Source organism: Erythrolamprus reginae, chromosome 2, assembly GCF_031021105.1.
Source record: "Erythrolamprus reginae isolate rEryReg1 chromosome 2, rEryReg1.hap1, whole genome shotgun sequence".
Lineage (NCBI taxonomy): Eukaryota > Metazoa > Chordata > Lepidosauria > Squamata > Dipsadidae > Erythrolamprus > Erythrolamprus reginae.
The window spans coordinates 314,493-339,507 of NC_091951.1; the positions used below are offsets into that span (position 1 = coordinate 314,493).

The window sequence follows — 25,015 nt, forward strand, 5'->3', positions numbered from 1 at the left end:
CCATGGGGAAGCCAGACGGCAAACGGCAGCCACTGACATCCGGCTTAAACCACGGCAAAAAACGGTCGTAAAATTGGATGCAGTCACAGGTAATGACTCGCTTAACGACAGCGGCCAGAGGTTGAATTTGCCAGTCCAATTGTGATTGTACATCGCAGGACACCTGCACCTGGGACCCAACCAGTTGTAATGTCACAAATCCATGGCATTATATCCAAGGTCCATTTTGTCAGTCGCTGTGTTCACACACACAAACACACCCATTCACCTCTCTAGACGGCGAGAGGCAGTCCTCAGCTTAACAAGTTCATTTAGTGACTGTTCAAACTGACACAAAGGACGGGATTTTTCACTTTTACAACTGCTACGGCAGCCGCTGGGCAACTCGTGACGGGTGGAGGGTCCCAGGGTCATGTGATGCCCTTTGCTGACCTTCTGCCGAGTAATGTTAATTGGAAAACAAGATTCGGTTTAAAGCCGTCTTACTACCGTATTTTTTGCAGTATAAGATGCACCTTTTTCCTCCCTAAAAGAGGCCGGGAATTTAGGTGCGTCTTACATTCTGTAGCTTTTTTCCCCAGCCCTAACGAGGCGTCTTGCAGGCTTTTTTCATTGCTAATGGCTCCGAGTGTTTTTCCAGCCCTAACGAGGTGCTAACAATCTTCCTGCCTCTTACCCGCTTGCAGGCTTTTTTCATTGCTAATGGCTCCAAGTGTTTTTTCCAGCCCTAACGAGGCGTCTTGCAGGCTTTTTTCATTGCTAATCGCTCCAAGTGTTTTTTCCCGCCCTGTCTTCGCAGGATTTTTTTCATTGCTACTTACACCGAATAAGTTTTTTTCCAGCTCTAACCAGGGGATAAAATAATGGTGCTGAGGCTGACCATGGTAGGGATGCTGGCCAGATAAACACCTGGTAGGCAGATTTTTTCCTACCCCGCAAAACTAAGGAGCGTCTTATACTCCGAAACGCACGGCAATTAAATGGCAGCGATTCACTTGACAATTGTGGCAAGAAGTTGTAAAATGGGGCAAAACTTGGTTAACACTTGTCTGACGTAGCAACACACACTCACAAAGCCTGAACAGGAGCAGCGACCAGCAAGCTGCTCCCGTGGTGGTGGTGGTATGGGAGGGTGGGAGGGCTGGTGTGGATGAGATTAGCCCCCAATTCCAGCGCCCCCCATTCCCCATTCGGTTCCAGGCGGGGCCTCTGAGACAGAAGAGAGTTTATTCACAGTACTGTACAAGGGGGAGGGGGCTGTGGGGGGGGGAGAAGTGAGGGGGAGGGCTCCGCCCTCAGAAGTTGGGCCGGTGCTTCTTCACTTCGACCATCAGGTGGTGGATGTTGATCAGCTCCGAGCGGACCGGCAGCGACTTGAGCGGGGGCAGGGCCAGGACCTTGTGGAAGCGGTGGTAGTACTGGATCAGCTGCGTCAGCGCCCCCTGCAGGCGAAGGCGAGGCAGTAAGGATGAGCTCGGCCCCTCCCCTCCCCGGAACCCGCCTCCTCCCCGAACCCCGCCTCCCCCCACCTGGATGATGGTGGTCCCGTTCTTGAAGTTGGTGAAGGACCGCATGACGTCCTGGCCGAGGGTCTCCACCGAGGCCTTCCAGGTTGCGGCAAAGCCACGCACCAGCTGCGTCACCCGGGCTGCGGGGTGAGGAGGGAGGGCGGGGTGAGCAGTGCCAGGACCCTCTCCTCCTGCTCCTTGGCCATCCCAAGAGCCCACGCCCCACTCACCTTCCTCCCCTCGCAGGCGCTCCAGCTGGCCCCGCTCGGCCAGCCCCTCCACCTCCTTCACGAAGGCGATCATGCCCCCGAACCCTGGCGCCAGGAGCTCCTCGATGAACTCCTGCCAGGGAAGGAGGAGGGGGAGTATAGGCTCAGCTGAGGCAGAGGGACCCCCCTCTCCAAGGCTCACCTCAATGCATGGCCCCCACCCCCATTCTACCACCCAGCGCATCAGATCCCTGACTCTATGTATTGGTTCTGCATCTGAGCTAGTTCTGCCATCAATGCCTGGTGTGTACCCCAAACACCTCTCCCCTGTTACCTAGGGGAGGGAAAGGTAGGGACCCTCACCCCCGAGACATGGGTGGAGAAACTCCCCCTCCCCCCAGCTTCTTGGAGATGGGGGGAACCCGAGAATGGAAGCTGCCACACCCACTGACCACAACCCACCTGTGTCCGGGCGTTGAGCAGTTGCTGGAACCCCTCCACCTCTTTGCTCTCCTCCACCGCTCGCTCCTGGGGAGGGCAAGGGGGGGGGTGTTGGTTGGTTTGTGAGACTTTGACTTTCTACCCTTCCCTCCCCTCACTGGGCAACCCTCCCTCCCTCCCTCCCTCCGCGGCCTGCGTACCATCAGGACGCCAAGCATCATGTCGTAGTTGTTGATGAGGAAGATGAGCTGCTCAGTGCGGGACGAGAATTCGGCCGCCACGCGCAGGACAAAGTTCTCCACTTCGGTCTGGGGTTGGATGGGTGGGGGTGGGGGAGAAGCAGGCAGCATCAGGGGAAGGCCCACCCCACCCTCCAGAGCACCCCCACCGATATTAGGCGACAAGATACACACACATCCCCCCAATTCTAGGAGGTGCAAGACACCAGCCTACACCAAAAGGCCAGAGGTTAGCAAGACGGACCAAGGAGGGACAGGATGCAGGGGAGTGTCTGCTCAGCCCCCCTCAATCTCCCCCTCCCAGAGGACGCCCCCCCCACATCTGACATGCAGATAACCAGGAAAACGGACAGTTCATAAACGTTTGCTACATTGTGGGCGATGCCCTATGGAAAGAGCCGGGGGGAGGAAAAGTCCCCTCGAGGCCCCTATTTGGAGGGAGACGGGCCGGTCCCCCCACCTCTGGGTCTTCGGCAGCACTGAGGAGGTGCTCCCTTTTGTGAGGAGGGTCTCCTGCCCTGCAGATGAAGCCCACCTGGAGCTGCCCCAACAGGGCCAAAGTTCGCTCGTGGGAGAAGGTCTGGTTGATGCTGACGATGGCCGAGGAGAACTCTGCGTAGCGTCGGGTGATCTGTGTGGTGGACGGTCCCAGGAGAGCAGAGATTAGGGGCCTTTGGGCTCCCCAGACACAGCCACAGAAAACACCCCCTTCCTGGTCAGACCCTCCCCGGCCCTGCTCCAATCTCCCCCTGCCCATCTCCAGCAACTCAGGGGCTGTTTGGCTGTAAGCCCACCTTGCCTTTCCAGCCCTCACGTTCTACCCTGCCTGACCAAGGTTGGGGGGCATCCACACACACCCCTTCCCGAGAGGGAGTGCCGCTCCCGTGCGCACGTACGTAGTGGGGCCGTGTGTCCAGGAAGCCCAGCTTCTGGGGGTCCGTACTCTGGATGCTGTGGATGTTCAGCTCCAAGATGTACTCGAATCGCGGCCAGAGCAGCTCCAGCAACGTGTCCCAGTACCTGGAAGAAGTGGGGGGGGAGGGGACCATCACCCAGTGTCACACATCTGACCCCCACCAGGCCTGCCCTGCCGAGGGGGAGCCTTTGCAGGAGGGACGGATGGGGAGAGAGGGAGGGTGAAAGGGTGTGTTCCTTACTTGTCGATGGCCGGGACGTTGCGCTTGGCCACCAGGGCCTTAAAGCGAAGGACGATGTGGATGCAGAGGAAGATGGCGATGCTGTCGTAGCAGTCGCTCACGTAGGCGTCCATGTGCTTCTGTGGGGGGAGCAGAGAACCTCAAACACTGGAACGCTGTTATCCCGTCCTCGTCGCCGCTCCTTCCCTTCCTTTAATTTTATTAAAGAGTTTCAACTCCCCCCACCCCTGGTCTGGCCCTTCCCCCACCAGCCCCGGCCGCAGATGCTCACGAGGAACATGGCGAGGGTCTTGCCCATGACGGCGTTGAAGAGGTCGAGGGCGGGGGTCCCGGCCACCAGGAAGAAGTCGCAGAGGAAGAGGTATTCGCGGCAGCTGTTGTCTAGCAGGGCGTAGTGCTGGCTCCGGAAGAGAGATTCGAAGGGATACTGCGCAGAGGGGTGGGGGTGCGGGGAAGGGAATGCTGGATGAACCGATGGAACAGGCCCTCAGGATACCCCCGGCCCTCCCCCACAAAGCTCCCTGCCCCATTTCTTTCCCAAGACTTTCCGTTGGGACAGGAAAAGTAAGTGAACTCTGAACGGAACGAACGGCCAATTCGGGTGCTCCTGTGCTCTGGACTGCAACTACCCTCATTCCCAGCCGGGCTCTGCTTAGGGGCCGAAAACCTGTGTATCTGGAGGCGCCACCCCAAACCCCCCACCTGTTCTGCCGGGCTCTCTGGTCGAAGCTTCCCGAAAATTCACAGGTACAAATTTCAGACACGCACACACGTTTGAAAGTCCAAAACAATGTCCTTTATCACAAAATTCAAAAGAAACGAAGCACCCTTTTTGTATCGCAAAGAGCACTCGTCCCCAAAACAACCTTGTCGGCTGTACAATCCCCTTAATCAGTCCTTAAGTACTTAGGTAGTAGCTGTGAAGAAACATCACAGCCCTCCTTCTTCCAACGAAGTGAAACACACACACACTTTACTCTGCTTTGGTGTCAAAGACGTGCAAAAGCCACAAAGTTCAGACACAGCAAGGCATGGTCCTGAAGAACTGTGGTCAGATAATCTTCCACAACGGCCAAACTAGCACGCTGCTATTTATAGCAGCAGCTCTAATTACTGGAGCCCCACCCAAACACAGGTGGCCTCTCTTATCTCCTGTAATATTTCTTCAATTGGTCTCTTATGTGCATAACTCTACACATGTGTGGGTCTAACACTTCCTCATCCGAATCGACCGAAGATAATGGAGATTGGCTTCCTGGGCTGTGTGCCAAGCCCCCCTCTTCCAAGTCACCCCCACCTTCTTCTTCGTCCGAGGAAACTGCACTCCCTGACTCTGCCGGCAACAAAACGGGCCTAGGACATGTTGATGTTTCCCCTGCCTCCACCTCCACATTTCCTGGGGCAGGAGCTGGGCCAGAGCCAACCACAACACCACCTAAATGACACGAGTCTCTTCTACATAACCCGAAGGGCACCCGAAGAAATGCAGAACGTGGAGGATAAATCAACAGCTTGCCACACTATTTTTTTTAATATATTTGTGAGTGACATAGGGGAAGGTTTGGTAGGGAAGGTTTGCCTATTTGCCGATGACTCTAAAGTGTGCAATAGGGTTGATATTCCTGGAGGCGTCTGTAATATGGTAAATGATTTAGCTTTGCTAGATAAATGGTCAAAGCAATGGAAACTGCAGTTTAATGTTTCCAAATGTAAAATAATGCACTTGGGGAAAAGGAATCCTCAATCTGAGTATTGTATTGGCAGTTCTGTGTTGGCAAATACTTCAAAAGAAAAGGATTTAGGGGTCGTGATTTCTGACAGTCTCAAAATGGGTGAACAGTGCAGTCAGGCGGTAGGGAAAGCAAGTAGGATGCTTGGCTGCATAGGTAGAGGTATAACAAGCAAGAGGAGGGAGATTGTGATCCCCTTATATAGAGTGCTGGTGAGACCCCATTTGGAATACTGTGTTCAGTTCTGGAGACCTCACCTACAAAAAGATATTGACAAAATTGAACGGGTCCAAAGACGGGCTACAAGAATGGTGGAAGGTCTTAAGCATAAAACGTATCAGGAAAGACTTAATGAACTCAATCTGTAGAGTCTGGAGGACAGAAGGAAAAGGGGGGACATGATCGAAACATTTAAATATATTAAAGGGTTAAATAAGGTCCAGGAGGGAAGTGTTTTTAATAGGAAAGTGAACACAAGAACAAGGGGACACAATCTGAAGTTAGTTGGGGGAAAGATCAAAAGCAACATGAGAAAATATTATTTTACTGAAAGAGTAGTAGATCCTTGGAACAAACTTCCAGCAGATGTGGTAGATAAATCCACAGTAACTGAATTTAAACATGCCTGGGATAAACATATATCCATCCTAAGATAAAATACAGAAAATAGTATAAGGGCAGACTAGATGGACCATGAGGTCTTTTCTGCCGTCAGACTTCTATGTTTCTATGTTTCTATTTATAGAAGACCTGATGAGCGGCTGTGGGTCTTGCCTCCCAAGAAGGACAATTCCATCTTTCCGTCCATTACCCTGGGGGGAGAACTATTGACCCCCTCGGAGAGGGGCCGCAACTTGGGCGTCCTCCTCGATCCACAGCTGACATTGGAACACCATCTTTCGGCTGTGGCAAGGGGTGCAACAGTTGCGGCCCTATTTGGACCGGGAGTCACTGCTCTGAGTCACTGCTCAGAGTCACTCATGCCCTCATCACCTCGAGGTTCGATTACTGCAACGCTCTCTACATGGGGCTACCTTTGAAAAGTGTTTGGAAACTTCAGATCGTGCAGAACGCGGCCGCGAGAGCCGTCGTGGGGCTTCCAAGATTCGCCCACGTTTCTTCAACACTCCCGGGCCTGCACTGGCTGCCGATCGGTTTCCGGTCACAATTCAAAGTGTTGGTCATGACCTTTAAAGCCCTACATGGCATTGGGCCAGAATACATCCGGAACCACCTTCTACCGCACGAATCCCAGCAGCCGATAAGATCCCACAGAGTTGGCCTTCTCTGGGTCCTGTAGACCAATGTCGTTTGGCGGGCCCCAGGGGAAGAGCCTTCTCTGTGGCGGCCCTGGCCCTCTGGAACCAACTCCCCCCAGAGATTAGAACGGCCCCCACCCTCCTTGTCTTTAGCAAATTACTCAAGACCCACCTTTGTCGCCCGGCATGGGGGAGTTAGGATATTCCTTCCCCTAGGCCATTACAAGTTATGCATGGTAGGTTTGTGTGTATGTTTGGTTTTTATAATAAGGGTTTTTAGTTGTTTTATTAAATTGGATTGTTACATGATGTTTTATATTATTGTTGTTAGCTGCCCCGAGTATGCGGAGAGAGGCGGCATACAAATCCAATAAATAAATAAATAAATAAATAAATAAATAAATAAATAAATAAATAAATAAATAAATAAATAATAATAATAATTTCCACGCAGGAGCGGATGCAGCCCCAAAGCTTTCTTTCTTTGAGGGGTTCAAGGCCATCCTAGGCCCGACCACCTGGGTGGAAGCGGAGGAAGGACTTGCCCCGCTGGCACAACCTGGGTGGGCAACATTTATTATTTATTTATTTGATTTGTATGCCGCCCCTCTCCGTAGATTCAGGGCGGCTAACAACAATAATATAAAACATCATGTAAATCCAATACTAAAGCTAATACTAAAACAATTAAAAAACCCTTATTTGTAAAACCAAACATACATACAAACAAAGATATCATGCATAAATTGTAAAGGCCTAGGGGCAAAGGAGTATCTCAGTTCCCCCACGCCTGACGGCAGAGGTGGGTGTTAAGGAGCTTATGAAAGGCAAGGAGGGTGGGGGCCGTTCTAATCTCTGGGGGGAGTTGGTTCCAGAGGGCCGGGGGCGCCACAGAGAAGGCTCTTCCCCTGGGGCCCGCCAGACGACATTGTTTTGTTGACGGGACCCGGAGAAGGCCAACTCTGTGGGACCTAACCGGTCGCTGGGATTCGTGCAGCAGAAGGCGGTGCTGGAGATATTCTGGTCCAGTGCCATGAAGGGCTTTATAGGTCAAGACCAACACTTTGAATTGTGAACGGAAACTGATCGGCAACCAATGCAGACTGCGGAGTGTTGGTGTAACATGGGCATACAGTGATCCCTCGAGTTTCGCGTCCTCGAGCATCGCGAAAGGGCTATATCGCTAGTTTTCAACCCGGAAGTAAACTCCACCATCTGCGCATGCGTGCCCTTCCACGCATGCGTAGATGGTGGAGTTTCCCCGCCGGGCAGAGGCTTCCCTGGGTCTTCCCCCTCTTGCCCCGGTAAGACCTCAGCGGCGGCGCCAGCAACGGCGTGGGCGGGCGGGCGGCGCGCGCGAGCTTGGGGACACCCCACCTCCGCTTCCCAGCTGGGAAGCGGAGCTACGGTGTCCCCACCGCGCGCGCGTTGCTGGGGAAAGCGCGCGCGCTTGGGGACACCCCACCTCCGCTTCCCAGCTGGGAAGCGGAGCTAGGGTGTCACCACGCGCGCGCGCGTTGCTGGGGAAAGCGCGCGCGCTTGGGGACACCCCACCTTCGCTTCCCAGCTGGGAAGCGGAGCTAGGGTGTCCCCACACGCGCGCGCGTTGCTGGGGAAAGCGCGCGCGCTTGGAGACACCCCACCTCCGCCTCCCAGCTGGGAAGCGGAGCTAGGGTGTCCCCACCGCGCGCGCGTTGCTGGGGAAAGCGCGCGCGCTTGGGGACACCCCACCTCCGCCTCCCAGCTGGGAAGCGGAGCTAGGGTGTCCCCACCGCGCGCGCGTTGCTGGGGAAAGCGCGCACGCTTGGGGACACCCCACCTCCGCCTCCCAGCTGGGAAGCGGAGCTGGGGTGTCCCCAAGCGCGCGCGCACCCCAGGCGCGAGCAACGGGGTGGGCGGGCGAAGGGCGGGCGGCAGTGGAAGTAAAAACACCATCTGCGCATGCGCAGATGGTGTTTTTACTTCCGCACCGCTACTTCGCTAAAAATCGATCATCGCGTGGGGTCCTGGAACGGAACCCTCGCGATGATCGAGGGATCACTGTATTTGGGAAAGCCCCTGACTGCTCTCGCAGCTGCATTCTGCACGATCTGAAGTTTCCGAACACTCTTCAAAGGTAGCCCCATGTAGAGAGCGTTACAGTAGTCGAACCTCGAGGTGATGAGGGCATGAGTGACTGTGAGCAGTGAGTCCCGGTCCAGATAGGGCCACAACTGGTGCACCAGGCGAACCTGGGCAAACACCCCCCTCGCCACAGCTGAAAGATGTTTCTGAGATGTTTGTGGGTGGGGGGCCAAGGGAGGTGAACTTCCAACCGAGTAAGAAACTCAAGATTCCGGCTCCCCAGTGTGTGTGTGACTCTGATTTAGTTCAGATGTTACCTGGAACCTTGACAGCCAGAGTTAAAGGACAGACATTTAAAGAAGAGAAAAGGCAGGAGGTCAGCTAAGTCCCCCTCCCTTGAGGAAGGCCCCCACCCCAGACCCACTTCCGGGCCGTGGATAGTTTCGAAACCAGGCCCCAGAAGCAAACAGAGCTGCTAACCCGCCACTCGCGTGGAAACCCAGAAAGGGTTGGGGAGGGCTGCCCTACTGCATTCTGGGAAGCGGGTTGCTGTCACTCACTAGGGAGGGAGGAGAGGGGGGCCACACTTAGCAAATACTCGGGGCTCTTCTGGGACCCTCCCATCTTAACCCAGGGCACAACCTGCCACGCCCTTCGGCCACTGGGCCCCCGGTGCCTCCTTCCACAGCTGGAGGGACAGAGCTGCCGGACTTACTCGGACGTCGCTCTTCTGGGCCGAGTGGGGCACGATGATGGGCCCTTCCAGCTCGGCGCTGCTGATCACGTTGCCCCGGCTGCCCAGGGTGAAGACGGTGTTCCGGCTGCGGAGGGACGGCTTGGAGAAGAAGCGTGTGGACGGCCGCAGTCAAGGAGAAAATGGCTGCCCCTTCCGTGCCCAGCTCAGGCTCCTGCCTCCCTCAACCCCCACACACGAGCCAAGAGGGGGGGGCAGATGCACCCAAAATCCCTGGGGAAGGATATCCTTCTTGCCGGTGTCTTCCACCCCCATCAGGTCGTCCTTCTCAGCCACCTCCTCGTACTGCAGGTTCAGGAGACAGAAAACGGGGACCAGCTTGGCACGGGAGATGGGACACACTGGAGCCGGAGGGAGAGGGGGGGCCCTCGAGTCCAGTAGGGGGGGAGGAAGACCAGCCCCCCTGCCCAGGGAGCTCACCTGGAGCTTCATCAGGCGGTTGGTGTAGGACTTGAAGTAACTGAGGTAGATCTTGCTCATGGTGTCCACATACTCGTCCCGCACCTCCTTGGCGATGGCCCTCTCGTGGCCCAGCAGGAACTGGTAGAAAAACCTGCCCCCCCCCCCAAAAAGAGTGAGGAACATCACTTGTCCCCCACCTCCACAAAAGTGCGTGTGTGTGTTGTGTGTCCCTTAACCCAGCAGGAATCTTTACAAGGTGCCCCCGCCGTAGTCTCCCAAGCGAGTGGGCGTGGACCGTGATTCTGAGAGACCCCCACGCCGCTCCCCGGGAGCCCCAGGGCATGCTGGGAGGCACCGCGGCCACCTGGCCCGGCCTCCTACCTGTACTTGAGCAGGGCGTTCTGGGGGATCTGGTAGTTGGTCATGGGTTTGCGGAAGGAGTAGACTTTTTGCAGGATGAACTCTCGGATCTTGGCCACCGCCTGGAGGAGGAAAAACCCCTCATGTGGCACCAGAAACCCCCAGGCGGGTGGTTTTTTTTTTTCTTTTTGAAGACGTTTCCCTTCCCTCCGGAGAAGCTTCCTCGGCTCCGACTGGACGGTGGGGGACTGGATTTATTCTCTCTGCAGACGGCTGGTCATTTCCATCCCTTGAGAGAGTCACCGAGGCCGCCTGGAGGTCTAGAGTGTCCCCTCCAAGTGGGCTCAGGGACCCTCGCAAAGGACCAGTTGAATAAATCCTTCCGTTCCCCACCGTCCAGTCGGAGCGGAAGACGCTTCTTGGAGGAGGAGCAGAAAAGTCTCCAAATAAACTCCTGAAACGAAAGCACCTTTGGGGCAGGAATCCAGGGTCCTTTTTTAATGACTTAATTTCATTTAATTAATTGGATTTTTTATGCCGCCCCTCTGCCAGGACTCTTACAATGAAAATGTTTTCAGCTTGTGCTAAAACCGTTGGTTTCCGAATTTGGCAACAATTTGGTGGCGAAAGTGGCGAGAGTGCAGTACTGCAGGCTACTTCTGCTGTCTGCAGGCTGCCTGGAATTTGGCAGTTCGAATCTCACCAGGCTCAAGGCTGACTCATCCATCTGTGGTCGGTAATATAAGAACCAGAATTGTTGGGGGCCGGAGGCTGACTCTGTAAACCGCTTGGAGATATATAAGGTATGTAAGTCTGAAGTGCTATTGGTTACGCTGCAGGAGTGACACCTGCACACTCGAAGGGCCCGTGGCAAAAGGGGCGGGGCATCGGAGCCCCTCCACTCCGGCTCTGAGTTCCCCTCTTGGCTTCCCCCACCTTGGCCTTCAGCTTGTCCAGGATGTCGGCCACATCCGTGCAGGCCATGGTCTCTCGGAAGGCCTGCTCCTTGACGGCGTTGATCTTGTTGTTGAGCTCGTGCAGCTGCTCCAGGAAGGCCTGGTCAGTCACCGGAGCCTCCAGGATGGTGCTGGGGACGGGGAAGAGCATCAACCGGCCGTCCTCTCCCCCCTCCAGACACCCTGCCCCACTCTCTTCTCTGCCAGTTCTTCTCCCCCCTTCCCCACCCCGTCCCTACTGCCTGTCCAGACCTGATCATGACGTTGGGCACCACCAGCTCGTCCACCAGCTGGGAGAGTCGCCCGCGGACGGCCTGGCGGTTCCGCAGCCGGACGTTCATGGCGACCGACTGCTCCTGCAGCGTCTGGATCTCACAGCTGATGCTGCTCAGGTCGGACTGGAAGGAGCTCAGCATGGCCTCCATGCGCTAGGGAGGGGCAAGAAAGGGACCCCCCCTCAGTATCCACAAGCATTCTGGGGTGCAGGATAGGGGTCCGGATCTGCCTATAAATCAGCCTGCCTAACCTCTACCAAAAGGGGAAGGAGTCATCCAGGCAGAAGCCCCCCACCCCTTCCCACCTCAGGACCCCTGGGAGAGAAGCCCCACAAGGGGCCATGACTGAAGAGGGGGAGTCTTTGCCTTCGGTCTTGAGTAATTTACGAAAGACAAGGAGTGTGGGGGCAGTTCTAATCTCCGGGGGGAGTTGATTCCAGAGGGCCGGGGCCGCCACAGAGAAGGCTCTTCCCCTGGGGCCCGCCAAACGACATTTGTTTGGTCGACGGGACCCGGAGAAGGCCAATGATTTGTTCCGCCAACTGTCCATACGACATTGAGTTAGTTTTTCTGTACTGGTCCTTGGTTTGCTTCACCTTGAGAAGCTTCCTATTGTTGACCTCCATCAACGCTGACTCTTTGCTCCCCTTCACACAGTCAGCTAATGCATGCTTCTCTTCTTCCACTGTCTGCTTCACTTGCAAAAGTCCTCTGCCGCCTATTTCCCTTGGTAAATACAGCCTGTCAATGCCACTGTGGGGGGGCGCAGTGGATGATGGATTGTCATTAATTTTCTGGTTTTTCTGTCCACGTTGTCCAGCTCTGCTTGAGTCCAGTTGTTGTAGTTATTATTATCATCATCATTATCATTATTATATTTCTATGCCGCCCTTCTCAACTGATTTAGGGCACCTCACAACAGAAATAAATACAAATTCAAAGCATGCAAGTAATCTAATATTTAAAAATTCTAAAACCCCAGTTTCCTAAGAAACAATCCTCCACTTTGATCCAATTAAATTAACCATCCATGACATCGGGCGGAGTTAGCTCTTAACACTCACGCCCCCTCCCCCATGCCTGCCAGCAAAAATGGGTCTTTAGGGCCTTGTGAAAGGCCAGGAAGGTTGGGGCGGTATGAATCTCCGGAGGGAGTTGGTTACAAAGGGCCGGGGCCGTCACAGAGAAGGCTCTTCCCCTAGGCCCTGCCTGGCTGACGGGACGTGGAGAAGGCCGACTCTGTGGGACCTGACCGGTCGCTGGGATACACGAAGCAGAAGACGGTCCCATCGGTGATCTGGTCCTAAGCCACGCAGGACGCATCTAGAGTGCTTAGATCTTGCATTTGACACCCCTCCTCTAGTGGCACAGTCCTTTCCTGCCACCCTACTCCAGGGAAGCCCAGGCCCTCCCTCCCTCCAGAGAGGAAGAGGGCAGGAAGTCCCCAAGGGGAGGGGAGGGGAAATGCAAGCTAGGTTCCACGCTCACCTCCAGGACAGCGTCGCAGGCCGTGATCTGGGTGTGCAGGGAGGCAATGTTCTTGCTCTCCTTAATATCTGGGGGTGGAGGGCTGCTAAGGACCACTAAGGTGGGCTGAAGGGGTGAGGGAGGGGGGGGTTCTCCTCGTATTAGCTCATGGGGAAGGGAAGCCCCAGGGAATCGGGGGCCCCTGAGCAGGCAAGAGGATACAGTCCTTGATGGAGGCGTTTTCGATCTGCTGCAGCTCCTGTTCCACCTGCTTGGAGTAGTGGCGGAGGTCCACCCCCTGCCAACGCAGAGGGAGAGAGGGTGAGGGTGAGTGAGGGGGAGCCCCCTCCCCTCAGCCCCATGGCTCCAGGAATGGACTGCTAGCCAGGACGCCAAATTGCGCTCGCCGCCGCGGCTCGTGAGCGCTAGCGTGGCCAGCGCGATTTTGCTTCTGCACCTGTGGAGGTAACAAAATCGCGCACAGAGCCTCAGGTGCGCCCGTGTTTCGGCATGCGCGGAAGCAAAAAAAAAAAATACTCCGGCGCACCTGCGGCTCCGTGCGCGATTTTGCTACCTCCACAGATGCAGAAGCAAAATCGCGCTGGCCACGCTAGCACTGACGAGCCGCGGCGGAGAGCCCGATTTAGCCTTCCAGCAAGCACCCCGCCCCTGCACGGCTCCCTCCCTCCCTCCCAGCTCCGGCTTCCGGCCTTCCCCACCGTCTTCAGGGCCTCCTGCACCAGAGCATCCTCCAAGTTGGCCTGGATGTGAACTGAAAGAGAGAGGAGGGGAGAGGGAGATAAGGCCCGGAGCAAACAGAATTCGGGCCCCTCCCCTGGTGAGCCAACCCCCACCCCCAGGGCTGTTCTGAGACACCGCAGCTCCTACTGGGTGACTGGGAACCGCTCTTCCCAACAGCAGGACCTTTCTGGGAGAACTGGGAAGGGGAACTTCGTGTGTGTGGGTGAGAGAGATGACACTACAACGGACGCAAAAACCGTTGTAGCTTCTCCCGGGCACCAGCGCTTCCATCCTCTCTGAAAGGGACTTATAGAGGAGGGGTCTCCAACCATGGCAGCTTTTAAGACTGCTGGACTCCAACTCCCAGAATTCCTCAGCCTGCTATAGAGCGCGGGAATTCTCTTTTTACTCTTCGGCTTGGGGGTGGCGGGAGAGGGGAATTCTCGTTAAAGCATCAACACCCCCCCTCCGCCAACCGAAAACAGCCAGGAAGCTGCAGGGGTGAGATGGTAGAGGACAACCCCCCCCCCCAAAATGTATGACCAGCTTACTGTCCACTTCATCCAGGATGAACTCTTCAGAGGTTAGGTCCAGCTCTCCCAGGTTGAGGGGTAGCGCCTCATCGCTCTGGCCCTGGGGGGGGAGACACAGCACAGGGCCCCTGTTATGCCCCTGATTTGGGCTGGGGGGGAGCAAGGGCCTTGACCCCCTTATAGCCCACCCCCACTGCTCCCAGCAAGGCTGGCAGGGATTCAAGGCCTTCTTCACTGGGCCTGAGAGCATCTGACCCCTCGCATTCTGGACACAAACTGTTTCAACTCCTGCCCTCAAAATGTGGCTTCAGAGCCCTGCACACCAAGACAACTAGACGCAAGGACAGTTTTTTTCCCCAACGCCCTCACTCTGCTCAACCAATAATTCCCTCCACACTCTCAAACTATTTACTAAGTCTGCACTACAATTACTACTAGTTTTTTCTCAATGTTCCCATCATCCTTTTACTCCCACTTACGGCTGCAGGACTATAACTTGTTGCTTGTATCCTTAAATTTTTAATTAATATTGTTTCCTCATTGCTTATTTGACCCTTATGACAATCATTAAGTGTTGTACCACCTGATTCTTGACAATTATCTCCGGGACAGCCTTCTGCTGCACAAATCCCAGCGACCAGTTAGGTCCCACAGAGTGGGTCTTCTCCGGGTCCCGTCAACTAAACAATGCCGCTTGGCGGGACCCAGGGGAAGAGCCTTCTCTGTGGCGGCCCCGGCCCTCTGGAACCAACTCCCCCCAGAGATTAGAATTGCCCCCACCCTCCTTGCCTTTCATAAGCTCCTCAAAACCCACCTCTGCCGTCAGGCATGGGGGATTGAGATACTCTTTCCCCCTAGGTCTTACAATTCTATGCATGGTATGTCTGTATGTATGTCTGGTTTTTTATATTAATGGGTTTTTAATCGTTTTTAGTATTGGATTACTATTGTACACTGTTTTATTGTTGCTGTTAGCCGCTCCGAGTCTCCGGAGAGGGGCGGCATACAAATCCAATAAATTAAATTAAATTAAATTAGATTAGATTAAATAAAAATAAATAAATGAATATAAATAAATAAATAAAAATAAATAAAAATAAATAAATTAAAATAAATAAACAAATTAAAATAAAATAAATAAATAATAATAAATAAATAAATTAAATAAATAATAAATGAATAAATAAATGAATATATAAATGTCTCTTTTTATTTTATGTCCACTGAGAGCATCTGCACCAAAGACAAATCCCTTGTGTGTCCAATCACACTTGGCCAATAAAGAATTATTATTCTTATTCTTGTTCCATTAAGGGCAGGTTCCTTTCGGCAGGGAAGGATGGGCCACGTAGTGCAGAGGGCCAGAAGGAAAGAGGTCTCTTGTGCTTTTACCTCCCCTCAAGGGACCTTTGGAATAGAGCTGGAAGGGACCCTTGGAGGTCTTATAGTCCAGCCTGCTGCTTAGGCAGGAGACCATAATAATAATAATACTAATAATACTAATAATACTAATACTAATAATAATAATAATAATAATAATAATAATAATAATAATTATTATTATTATTATTATTATTATTATTATTTATTAGATTTTTATGCCGCCCCTCTCCTTGGGATAAGTGACTGTTCTATAGTCACTATTCTATTCTAGATAAGTGACTGTCCAGACTCCTCTTTAAAACTGGTGGCAAGGTGTTCCACTGGTTAATTATTCTCAGTGTGAGGAAGTCCCAGGTTGCTTCTGTCCTTGACTACCCCATTTCCCCCCAAAATAAGACCTCTCCCGATAATAAGCCCAATTGGGCTTTTGAGTGCATGGCAACAAGATCAAGCGCTTATTTCAGGGTTCAAAAAAAAAATATAGGGCAGGGTCTTATTTTCGGGGAAACGCGGTAGTTTCCATCAGCTGTTTCTTGTTCCACCCTCAGGGGCTTTGGAGAATAATTTCACCCCCTCTTCTCTGTGTCAAACACTGGAAATCTGCTATCGTGTCCCCCCTAGCTCTTCTGCCCTTTAAAGTACATATGCTATTATTATTATTATTATTTATTAGACTCAGGGCAGCTCACAACAGTGATAAAAACAACACGTGGAAACAAATCTAATAATTTAAAATCTAAAATAACAGTTTTTACATTAAAAAGTCTAAAAAGAAAACCCCAATATATAAAATACATACACACACACAGTCACAAAACTACATAGTCAAGGGGGAGATGTCTCAGTTCCCCCAAGCCTGACGACAGAGGTGGGTTTTAAGGAGTTTACGAAAGGCAAGGAGGGTGGGGGCAGTCCTGGTCTCTGGGGGGGGGGGGTCCTACAACTGCTCTTTTTGTATATTTTAGTCTCCAGGCCTTTTGATCGCCTTAGTTGCCAAAGAAGCCAAACAATAAAACAGCCCAAACAAGGAATCACCAATGAGAGCAAATCCCATTCCTTACTAGCCCTGATAACGTTCCCTAGTCAGATAATGAAATGTCTGCGCAAAAAGGAAAGAAAGAAGGAAGGAAGGAAGGAAAGAAGGAAGGAAAGAAGGAAGGAAAGAAAGAAGGAAGGAAAGAAGGAAAGAAGGAAAGAAGGAAGGAAGGAAAGAAAGAAAGAAAGAAGGAAGGAAAGAAAAAAGAAAGAAAGGAAAGGAAAGGAAGGGAAAGAAAGAAAGAAAAGAACGAAAGAAAGAAAGAAGGAAGGAAGGAAAGAAAGAAGGAAAGGAAGGAAGGAAAGAAGGAAGGAAGGAAAGAAGGAAGGAAGGAAAGAAGGAAAGAAAGAAGGAAGGAAAGAAGGAAAGAAGGAAGGAAGGAAAGAAAGAAAGAAGGAAGGGAAGAAAAAAAGAAAGAAAGGAAAGGAAGGGAAAGAAAGGAAAGAACAAAAGAAAGAAAGAAGGAAGGAAGGAAAGAAAGAAGGAAAGAAAGGAAGAAAGGAAAGAATGAAAGAAAGAAGGAAGGAAGGAAAGAAAGAAAAAAAGAAAGAAAGGAAAGGAAAGAAAGGAAGGAAGGAAAGAATGAAAGAAGGAAGGAAAGAAAGAAAGAAAGGAAAGAATGAAAGAAGGAAGGAAGGAAGGAAAGAAAGAAGGAAAGAAAGGAAGAAAGGAAAGAATGAAAGAAAGAAGGAAGGAAGGAAAGAAAGAAAAAAAGAAAGAAAAAAGGAAAGGAAAGGAAGGAAGGAAGGAAGGAAAGAAAGAAGGAAAGAAAGGAAAGAATGAAAGAAAGAAGGAAGAAAGGAAAGAAAGAAGGAAAGAAAGGAAAGAATGAAAGAAAGAAGGAAGGAAGGAAGGAAGGAAAGAAAGAAAGAAAAAAAGCTACCACATCTGCTGGAAGTTTGTTCCAAGGATCTACTACTCTTTCAGTAAAATAATGTTTTCTCATGTTGCTTTTGATCTTTCCCCCAACTAACTTCAGATTGTGTCCCCTTGTTCTTGTGTTCACTTTCCTATTAAAAACACTTCCCTCCTGGACCTTATTTAACCCTTTAACATATTTAAATGTTTTGATCATGTCCCCCCTTTTCCTTCTGTCCTCCAGACTATACAGATTGAGTTCATTAAGTCTTTCCTGATACGTTTTATGCTTAAGACCTTCCACCATTCTTGTAGCCCGTCTTTGGACCCCTTCAATTTTGTCAATATCTTTTTGTAGGTGAGGTCTCCAGAACTGAACACAGTATTCCACATGTGGTCTCACCAGGACTCTATATAGCGGGATCATAATCTCCCTCTTCCTGCTTGTTATACCTCTAGCTATGCAGCCAAGCATCCTACTTGCTTTCCCTACCGCCTGACTGCACTGTTCACCCATTTTGAGACTGTCAGAAATCACTACCCCTAAATCCTTTTCTTTTGAAGTATGAAAGAAAGGAAAGAATGAAAGAAAGAAGGAAGGAAGGAAAGAAAGAAATAAAGAAGGAAGGAAAGAAAGAAAGAAGGAAGGGAGGGAGGGAGGACAAGCATCCAGGGTCCCTTATCCCAACTCTGGCCTACAAAGATCCTCCTGTAGCTGGGGTGGTTAGAGTGCAGCACTGCAGGCTCCTTCAGCCAACTGCTAGCTGTAATTCAGCAGTTCGAATCTCAAGGTTGACTCAGCCTTCCATCCTCCCCAGGTGGGTCAAATGAGGACCTGGATTGTTGGGGGCAAGTGGCTACTTAGAGAGGGCTGTAAAAGCATTACAAAGTGGTATAGAAGTCTAAAGGCCGTGGCTATTTGTGGCTTTTATTCCCCTCCAACCCAGAAAGTCCATGGGGAGAAGCCACTTACCACCTCTGGGCTAACTAGTTTTAAAGACTGCACGGATTTCCTTAACAAGTCTGACACGAAAGGTCGTACAGTAGGGCAAAACTCACAACGTCCCACTCAACAAACAGAAAGGTTGGGCTTAATTGTGGTCGTATGTCGAGGTCTACCTGCATACATCCCAACGCAATTACAGGTTTAAGCAGTGCACACATATAAGCTATGCTAGCAATGCAGCACTTGAGGTAAAACATTAAACTAGGATGAAGCCATGATAAAATTGCCAGGTTGTGAGAGCCCTAGAGCAGTGATGGCGAACCTATGGCACAGGTGGCACCTAAAGCTATATCTGCCTTTGCCAACCTCAGCTCCATTGTGCATGTATGCGCCAGTTTGCTGATTTTTGGCTTGCACAGAGGCTCTGGGAGGGCGGGTTTTTTTTACCCTCCTCCGGCTGCAGGGAAGCCTTGGGAGCCTGGGGAGGGCAAAGCATGAGCCTCCTGGGCCCACCAGAAGTTGGGAAACAGGCCGTTCCCAGCCTCCAGAGCAGCGGAAGGAGAAATGGAGGGAAGAAGGAAGGAAGGAAGGAAGGATGAGATGAATGGAGGGACAGAGAAAGGAAGGACTGTTTTGGGGCGGAGTAATTTTTTCTCTCAACATACATTCAAACAACCCAGTGTACCATCTAATTTTCCATGAAGAAAATGCAGTATTTTGTTAGTAACTAATATCAATCATCAAAAAAATTGCAAGTTTTTTTTCCTAATTTTGTGATCCAGTTACATTCATTTTCTTTTAATTAAATTCCCTCCTTAATGTTCCTTCAAAAAGTGCAACACCAATTATATTTCTAGCTTATTAACCATTATGCCAAAGTGCTTCCTTCTTTCTTTATACATTTTTCATAAGCCAAGAAAACCTTCTATAGCCAATCTGATATCAACCAAAGAAAATTAAAAACAAAACATAAACATATACAAATTTCAGACCTTCTCCCTCCTCTAAATAGTTCCCATTTTGTTTTTTACTTTAAAACAAGGTATGTGCAGTGTGCATAGGGATTTGTTCATAGTTTTTTTAATGGTCCGGCCCTCCAACAGTCTGAGGGAGAGTGAACTGGCCCCCTGTGTAAAAAGTTTGGGGACCCCTGCTCCAGAGGGCCTGGGGGGAAGCTTTTTCCGCCCTCCCCACGCATTGAATGATGGGTGTGGGCGAGTGCAAAAAGGTTCCCCATCCCTGCCATATAGAATGGGCAGATGTCCAAGGTGTGTGCGTAAGTGTGAGAGAGAGGGGGGAGGGGTTCCCCCCCGCAGTCAGGTGGGGGAGGGGCCGGGCCAAGGTGGGGGGTGCAGGAAGAGCCCCCCCCGAGAGCCAGCTTTATGGGGCGCCCCTGAGGCCCAGGTGCAGTTGGCGGGGGGGCGGTGTCTCCCATGGTTTGGGGGGGGCAGGGAAGGGCCTTCAACCTGCCCCCAGGAGGGAGGGGGCGCCCAGGAAGGCCCGGAGGGGCGGAGGCGGCCTTGCACGGGAAGAGCATCTCCAGGCCGAGACTCCCCCGGGGCGTCGCCTCCGGGAGCCCGAAGGTGGCAGGCGGCCCCCCGCCAGGAGAGGCTGCAAGGGGTCAAAGGCGAAAGAGGGGCGTGGCCGCGAGGGCGTGGCCGGGCGTCCCCCCAGCGAGGCCCAGGGAAGGCGGGAGAGCGAGCCCACCTCCTCCTCCTCCTCCTCCGTGTCCCCCGGGCCGAGCGGTCCCTGCGGGCGCCGACGCATCTCCTCCGCTTCGGAACCCATCACGGACGCCATCGCCGCGCCGGCTGGAGGAACTTCCGGGTTGCGGGAGGTCACTTCCGGCCCCCTTCCTAAACCCGGGCCGAAGGGGCTCCGACTCCCAGGATTCACTGCGGCGACGTTAACCTCCGCGGCAGGAGTCACTGAGACTTACTTCCGTGTGGAAAATAAATTTTAAAAAGCACGTTTCTAAATGTTAAGCGGGTCGGAACTTTTGTTTCTCCTTTCTAATTTCCCCTCCGGACACAATAGAGCGAGCACACAATAGGGCGAGCCCTGACTACGCTATGCCCTCAAGCCTCCTCAGGGCGCCTCTCTACATTTTATCTCTATGATGTAGGCCCAAAGTGGCTCAGTCTCTAAGGTGGCTGCGGCGAGCGACGCTCCTCCGTTTCTATGGTCGCCCTACCGGAAGTCTCGGTAGTTTCCCTTCGGCTCCGGGGGCGGGACGGAGGACGTCGGGCCTCTCGCGCTGCGCCGCTTCCTTTTCCGGCCGAGTCGAGAGCGAGAGGAGCCGGTGCGCAGCCATGGTGAGTGATGGGGGCGGCCGGTAATCCACCGCCATCCGCCGCGGGGGCCGCGCTGGGCGGGTCGGGAGTGGGGCCCGGGGGCGCCGGGGGGTCTGCTGCAGGGGCCGGGATGGGGCGCTCCCCGGGCAGCGGTTCACCTGACGAGGGGACCATTGGACATCTGCCCTACGGCGGCTCTAGGGCTCCACAACATGGCGATTTTTATCCTGGTTTACTTCGCCTGTTGCATTGCCAGCATCGCTTGTATGCGCGCGCCGTTTAAACCTGCGTTTTGACGTAATGCAGGCGGTCCTCGACTTACGACCACAATGGAGCCCAACAGTTCTGAGTGAGACATTAAGCGGGTTTTGCCCCGTTTTACGACCTTTCTTGTGACAAGTTGTCCAGGAGTCTTTAAATGTAGCAACCCAGAGATGGTGTGGACATTGCTGGTCACCAGGTCACAAAAGGGGATTCATGGCAAGGCCCCGAGACGCTACAACCCTGGTTGCAGAGCATCCGAAATTGTGCAAAGCTGCTTGTTTCAGGGCCGCTGTAACTTTGAAAGGTCACTAACGGAACTGTCGCAGGTGGAGGACTATCTACTAGTGTTTGTTAGCATTGTGTATCAGTGTTTGCACGACCTCTGTGTGTGCCCTGGGCTAAATAAATATTGGACCCGGTCCTGGTGCCCGGCCAGTGCCCTCTGCTTCTCTGGCCTTCGTCTCTGGCGCTGCCAGCGGAGGAGCAGTGGGGCTTTCTTGGGTCTGGGGGGGGCAGGGGCCGCAACGGGGGCCACGTCCCAGGAGAGCAGCCCTGCCCTCTCGGCTTGTCCACTCCCCCCTCTCACGCCAGCTGCTTCCTTCTCCCCACAAGTCTCTCGTGATCCCAGAGAAGTTCCAGCACATCCTGCGAGTCCTGAACACCAACATCGATGGGCGGCGCAAGATCGCCTTCGCCATCACGGCCATCAAGGTGGGTGAGAAACTGCTGGGCAGCCAAGGGTGTGGCTACTTTATGAGGGCCAGGAGGCCGTGGGGGAAGGGGGGGGGTTGAGCTGAGCAAGAGGAAACCATGAGGCTGAAGTGTCACCATTGGATCCGATCAGAATCTGGCATCTACCCTGCGGCTCTTGCCAAGGTCTCTGTGGAGCCTCAAACATCGTGCACAGGTGGCCCTTGGGTTACGGCCACAACGAAGCCCCACGTTTCTGTCGCTGTGTGAAACATTTGCTACGTAAACTTCGTCCCATCTTGCGACTTTTCTTGCCGTCGTTAAGTGGAATCATTGCGTAACTTAGTGACCCGGTGGTTAAACGGATCTGCCTTTCCCCTTGACTTTGCTGGCAACGGGCCCCCCACCCAATTCTCTTCCGGAAGGCGCTGAAGACCTGGTTCTCTGCCAGCGGACCTGGGGAACCCAGAACGGGATGGAGCCCATTAACTGGCCGTGTGTGATTGGTTGTCACCGGTGGGGGTGATTTTATTATGTTAATTTATTTGATTTTTTTAAAAATTAGATTTATGCTTTTTTGATTTTCTACATTCCGTAAGCCGCCTTCAGTTGCCAAATAGGTGGCAGTATAAATTTAATAAATTAATCACATGACCCCAGAGCACTTTGGCTGTCATAAGTACAAGTTAGTTGCCCAGTGTCTGTATTTTGATCATATGAGTGTGGGGGATTGGCACAGCAGCTGTAAGTGTGAAAAATGGTCCTAATTGGCCTGTTTTGGTGCTGTTGTAGCTTTGACATAATAATAATAATAAAATAATAATAATAATAATTTATTGGATTTGTATGCCGCCCCTCTCCGTAGACTCGGGGCGGCTAACAAAATAATAAACACAACATGTACAATCCAATAATTAAAAAAACAACTAAAAACCCTTATTATAAAAAACCAAACATACACACAAACATACCATGCATAACTTGTAATGGCCTAGGGGGAAGAGCCATCTCAACTCCCCCATGCCTGGCAGTATAAATGAGTCTTGAGTAGTTTACGAAAGATAGGGAGGGTGGGGGCAGTTCTAATCTCTGGGGGGAGCTGGTTCCAGAGGGCCGAGGCCACCACAGAGAAGGCTCTTCCCCTGGGGCCCGCCAAACGACAGTTTAGTTGACGGGACCCGGAGAAGGCCAACTCTGTGGGACCTTATCGGCCGCTGCGATTCGTGCGGTATCAGGCGGGTCTGGAGGCAATCTGGTCCGATGCCCTGAAGGGCTTTAAAGGTCATGACCAACACTTTGAATTGTGACCGGAAACTGATCGGCAGCCAATGCAAGCCGACATGGCCACTAAATGAACTGTTGTAAGGCGAGGACTGCTTGTATATGCAGGGTCTCCACAGAGCTGCCTTAGAGACTTCAAGGCCTGAGAAAAGGCATTTGATAGTGTAAGCTAAGAAATGGAATAATATTAGTAACTGACTAATGCTTCCCTGGAATTCTGCTCAGGCCACACTCTTTGATACCAAGAGCTGAGTGAGGGTCTCCCCCCACCCCTCGCCTTCATTGAGAGGGCTGCTCTAGTTCCCCCCACCTGAGCAAAGACCCTTGTTGGGTCAGCAGCCGAGACAACCACAGGGTCTGGCATTTTGAGCCGTGTAATGCAGATCAGTTAAAAATCATATTTATCTTGTTGGGTGCATTGGCTCAACTTCCATTGGCGCTCTGCTGCGTTGACTTTGAATGTGGGGGGCAGAAGCCTGGCAATAGAAGCCCCCCCCCCTTTATTCTGCTGAGATCTGAAAACGTGACACTCCCTCTTCCCCCCATATCTCGGACCTTAGCCGCCTCTGAACTTCCTACATTGTGTAAATTCAGAAAGCCAGGTGCCTTGTGAAAGCTGGTGGCTGTGTGTGTGTGTTGCCCCCCCTCTGAGAATCTTCTGCTTTTCTCCGCAGGGGGTGGGCAGGCGCTATGCTCACGTGGTGTTGCGCAAAGCAGACATTGACCTGACCAAACGGGCTGGGGAGCTCACGGAGGACGAGGTGAGAAGAGCTGGGGGAGCCTGCATTTTGGGGAGGGTCCGGGACCTCGGAGACCCTCTTTTAGGGAGCAGGGAAGCCCAGGACACCCCGGTGGTCGCTCTGGAAGGGAGACTAGCTTTCTATCCTGAACGACGTGGTGGGGTGGTGCAGGGATTGGATGACCACTTGGGTCCTTCTGTAATTCTAGTCCGGTCCTTTCTTCGGCACCCCACGAGGGGAGGGGTCTGGTTGTCCAGCAGGCACCAGGAGTGTCTGCCGTGGGGGATGGGCTCCAGGCCAGCTGGGGGGGGGGAGAGAGGTGTGTCCAGAGGGGCAGAGATTGTCTGGCTGATCATCTGGCGGGAGCCCCTCTGCGCCACCTGCCTGCCCACCGGGGGGGGCCCCTCTGACCTCCTCTGGGTCTCCCGCAGGTCGAGCGCGTCATCACCATCATGCAGAACCCCCGGCAGTACAAGATCCCAGACTGGTTCCTCAACAGGCAGAAGGACGTCAAGGACGGCAAGTACAGCCAGGTGAGAGCCGCCAGGGTCCCTTTCCTTGGGGGTGGGGAGGGCGGAGGTGGCAGCCAGAGGGCCTGGGTGGGGCTTGGGGGCAGGGGCCGGAGGGGGCTCTGGGTAGCAGAGCCTTTGCCGAGACCTCCCCCTCTCCCCAACAGGTCTTGGCCAACGGGCTGGACAACAAGCTGCGCGAGGATCTGGAGCGTCTGAAGAAGATCCGGGCCCATCGGGGCCTGCGCCACTTCTGGGGGTGAGTGCGGAAGGCAGAGGGGGGGCGTACTGGGGTGAGGGGGGGCCTCAGGGACCCCTTCCTGATCCGACGTCCTCATTGGTCGCTTGTTCTTCCCCCCTCCCCAGCCTCCGCGTCCGTGGGCAGCACACCAAGACCACCGGGCGCCGCGGCAGAACCGTGGGCGTCTCCAAGAAGAAGTGAAGAAGCTTTTGCGCTAATAAAATATTTTCGTCACAGGGGTCTCTCCATGTGTCTTCCTTGGGGCGGGGGGGGGGCGGAGCTGGGCACCCGGCAAGGGGCGTGGCTGGGTTGGCAGAACCAAAGGGGGCGGAGCCTGGGCCTCCCAGGGGGTCTCCCTTCCAGAATGGAGGTTGCGGCACGGGGGGGTTCCCAAGGTTTCTTGGGGGGGGGGGTGTTTAACACTGGAGAAGCTGCGGCTGTTGTGGGGGGCTCAACCAAGAAGGTTGTGAGAGTGCATACACACACACACACACCCTGTAAAGTGAAACAAGGCACCTTTCAAAGGGAAAGTGACCCAGTTGATTCTCCTCCAGACCAGGCACTGGCCCGGAGGCCATCCAATGCCCAGGGTCTGGTCCAGCTGGCTGGGCATCAGGGTTGCTGTAGTAGGTGACTCAGTTGCAGGGGTTTAGGCGGCATCAGTGGACTCCCTCCTGG

The 25,015-nt window shown here is 53.1% G+C and overlaps 2 protein-coding genes across 2 annotated transcripts; one reads left to right on the top strand and one right to left on the bottom strand.

Annotated features, from left to right (window-relative positions):
* Window positions 1–1,208: 1,208 nt before the first annotated feature.
* VPS52 (VPS52 subunit of GARP complex) lies at window positions 1,209–20,515 on the bottom strand. The gene is made up of 20 exons (XM_070736953.1): window positions 20,026–20,515; window positions 14,114–14,195; window positions 13,541–13,593; window positions 13,044–13,119; window positions 12,843–12,910; window positions 11,332–11,507; window positions 11,060–11,210; window positions 10,145–10,245; window positions 9,782–9,914; window positions 9,589–9,646; window positions 9,323–9,456; window positions 3,826–3,981; window positions 3,555–3,673; window positions 3,294–3,417; window positions 2,933–3,028; window positions 2,359–2,466; window positions 2,180–2,245; window positions 1,739–1,850; window positions 1,530–1,648; window positions 1,209–1,442 (listed from the first exon to the last, which is right to left on the bottom strand). Exons 1-20 carry the CDS (start codon window positions 20,116–20,118, stop codon window positions 1,296–1,298), a joined length of 2,172 nt encoding a protein of 723 aa, XP_070593054.1. The 5' UTR covers window positions 20,119–20,515; the 3' UTR covers window positions 1,209–1,295.
* On the top strand, window positions 20,485–24,571 carry RPS18 (ribosomal protein S18). Its single transcript, XM_070736959.1, is given in 7 exon segments — window positions 20,485–20,547; window positions 20,550–20,633; window positions 21,489–21,587; window positions 23,522–23,608; window positions 24,019–24,120; window positions 24,264–24,355; window positions 24,463–24,571. Coding segments are annotated over 7 exon segments (588 nt in total). The 5' UTR covers window positions 20,485–20,499; the 3' UTR covers window positions 24,539–24,571.
* The last annotated feature ends 444 nt before the right edge of the window (window positions 24,572–25,015 follow it).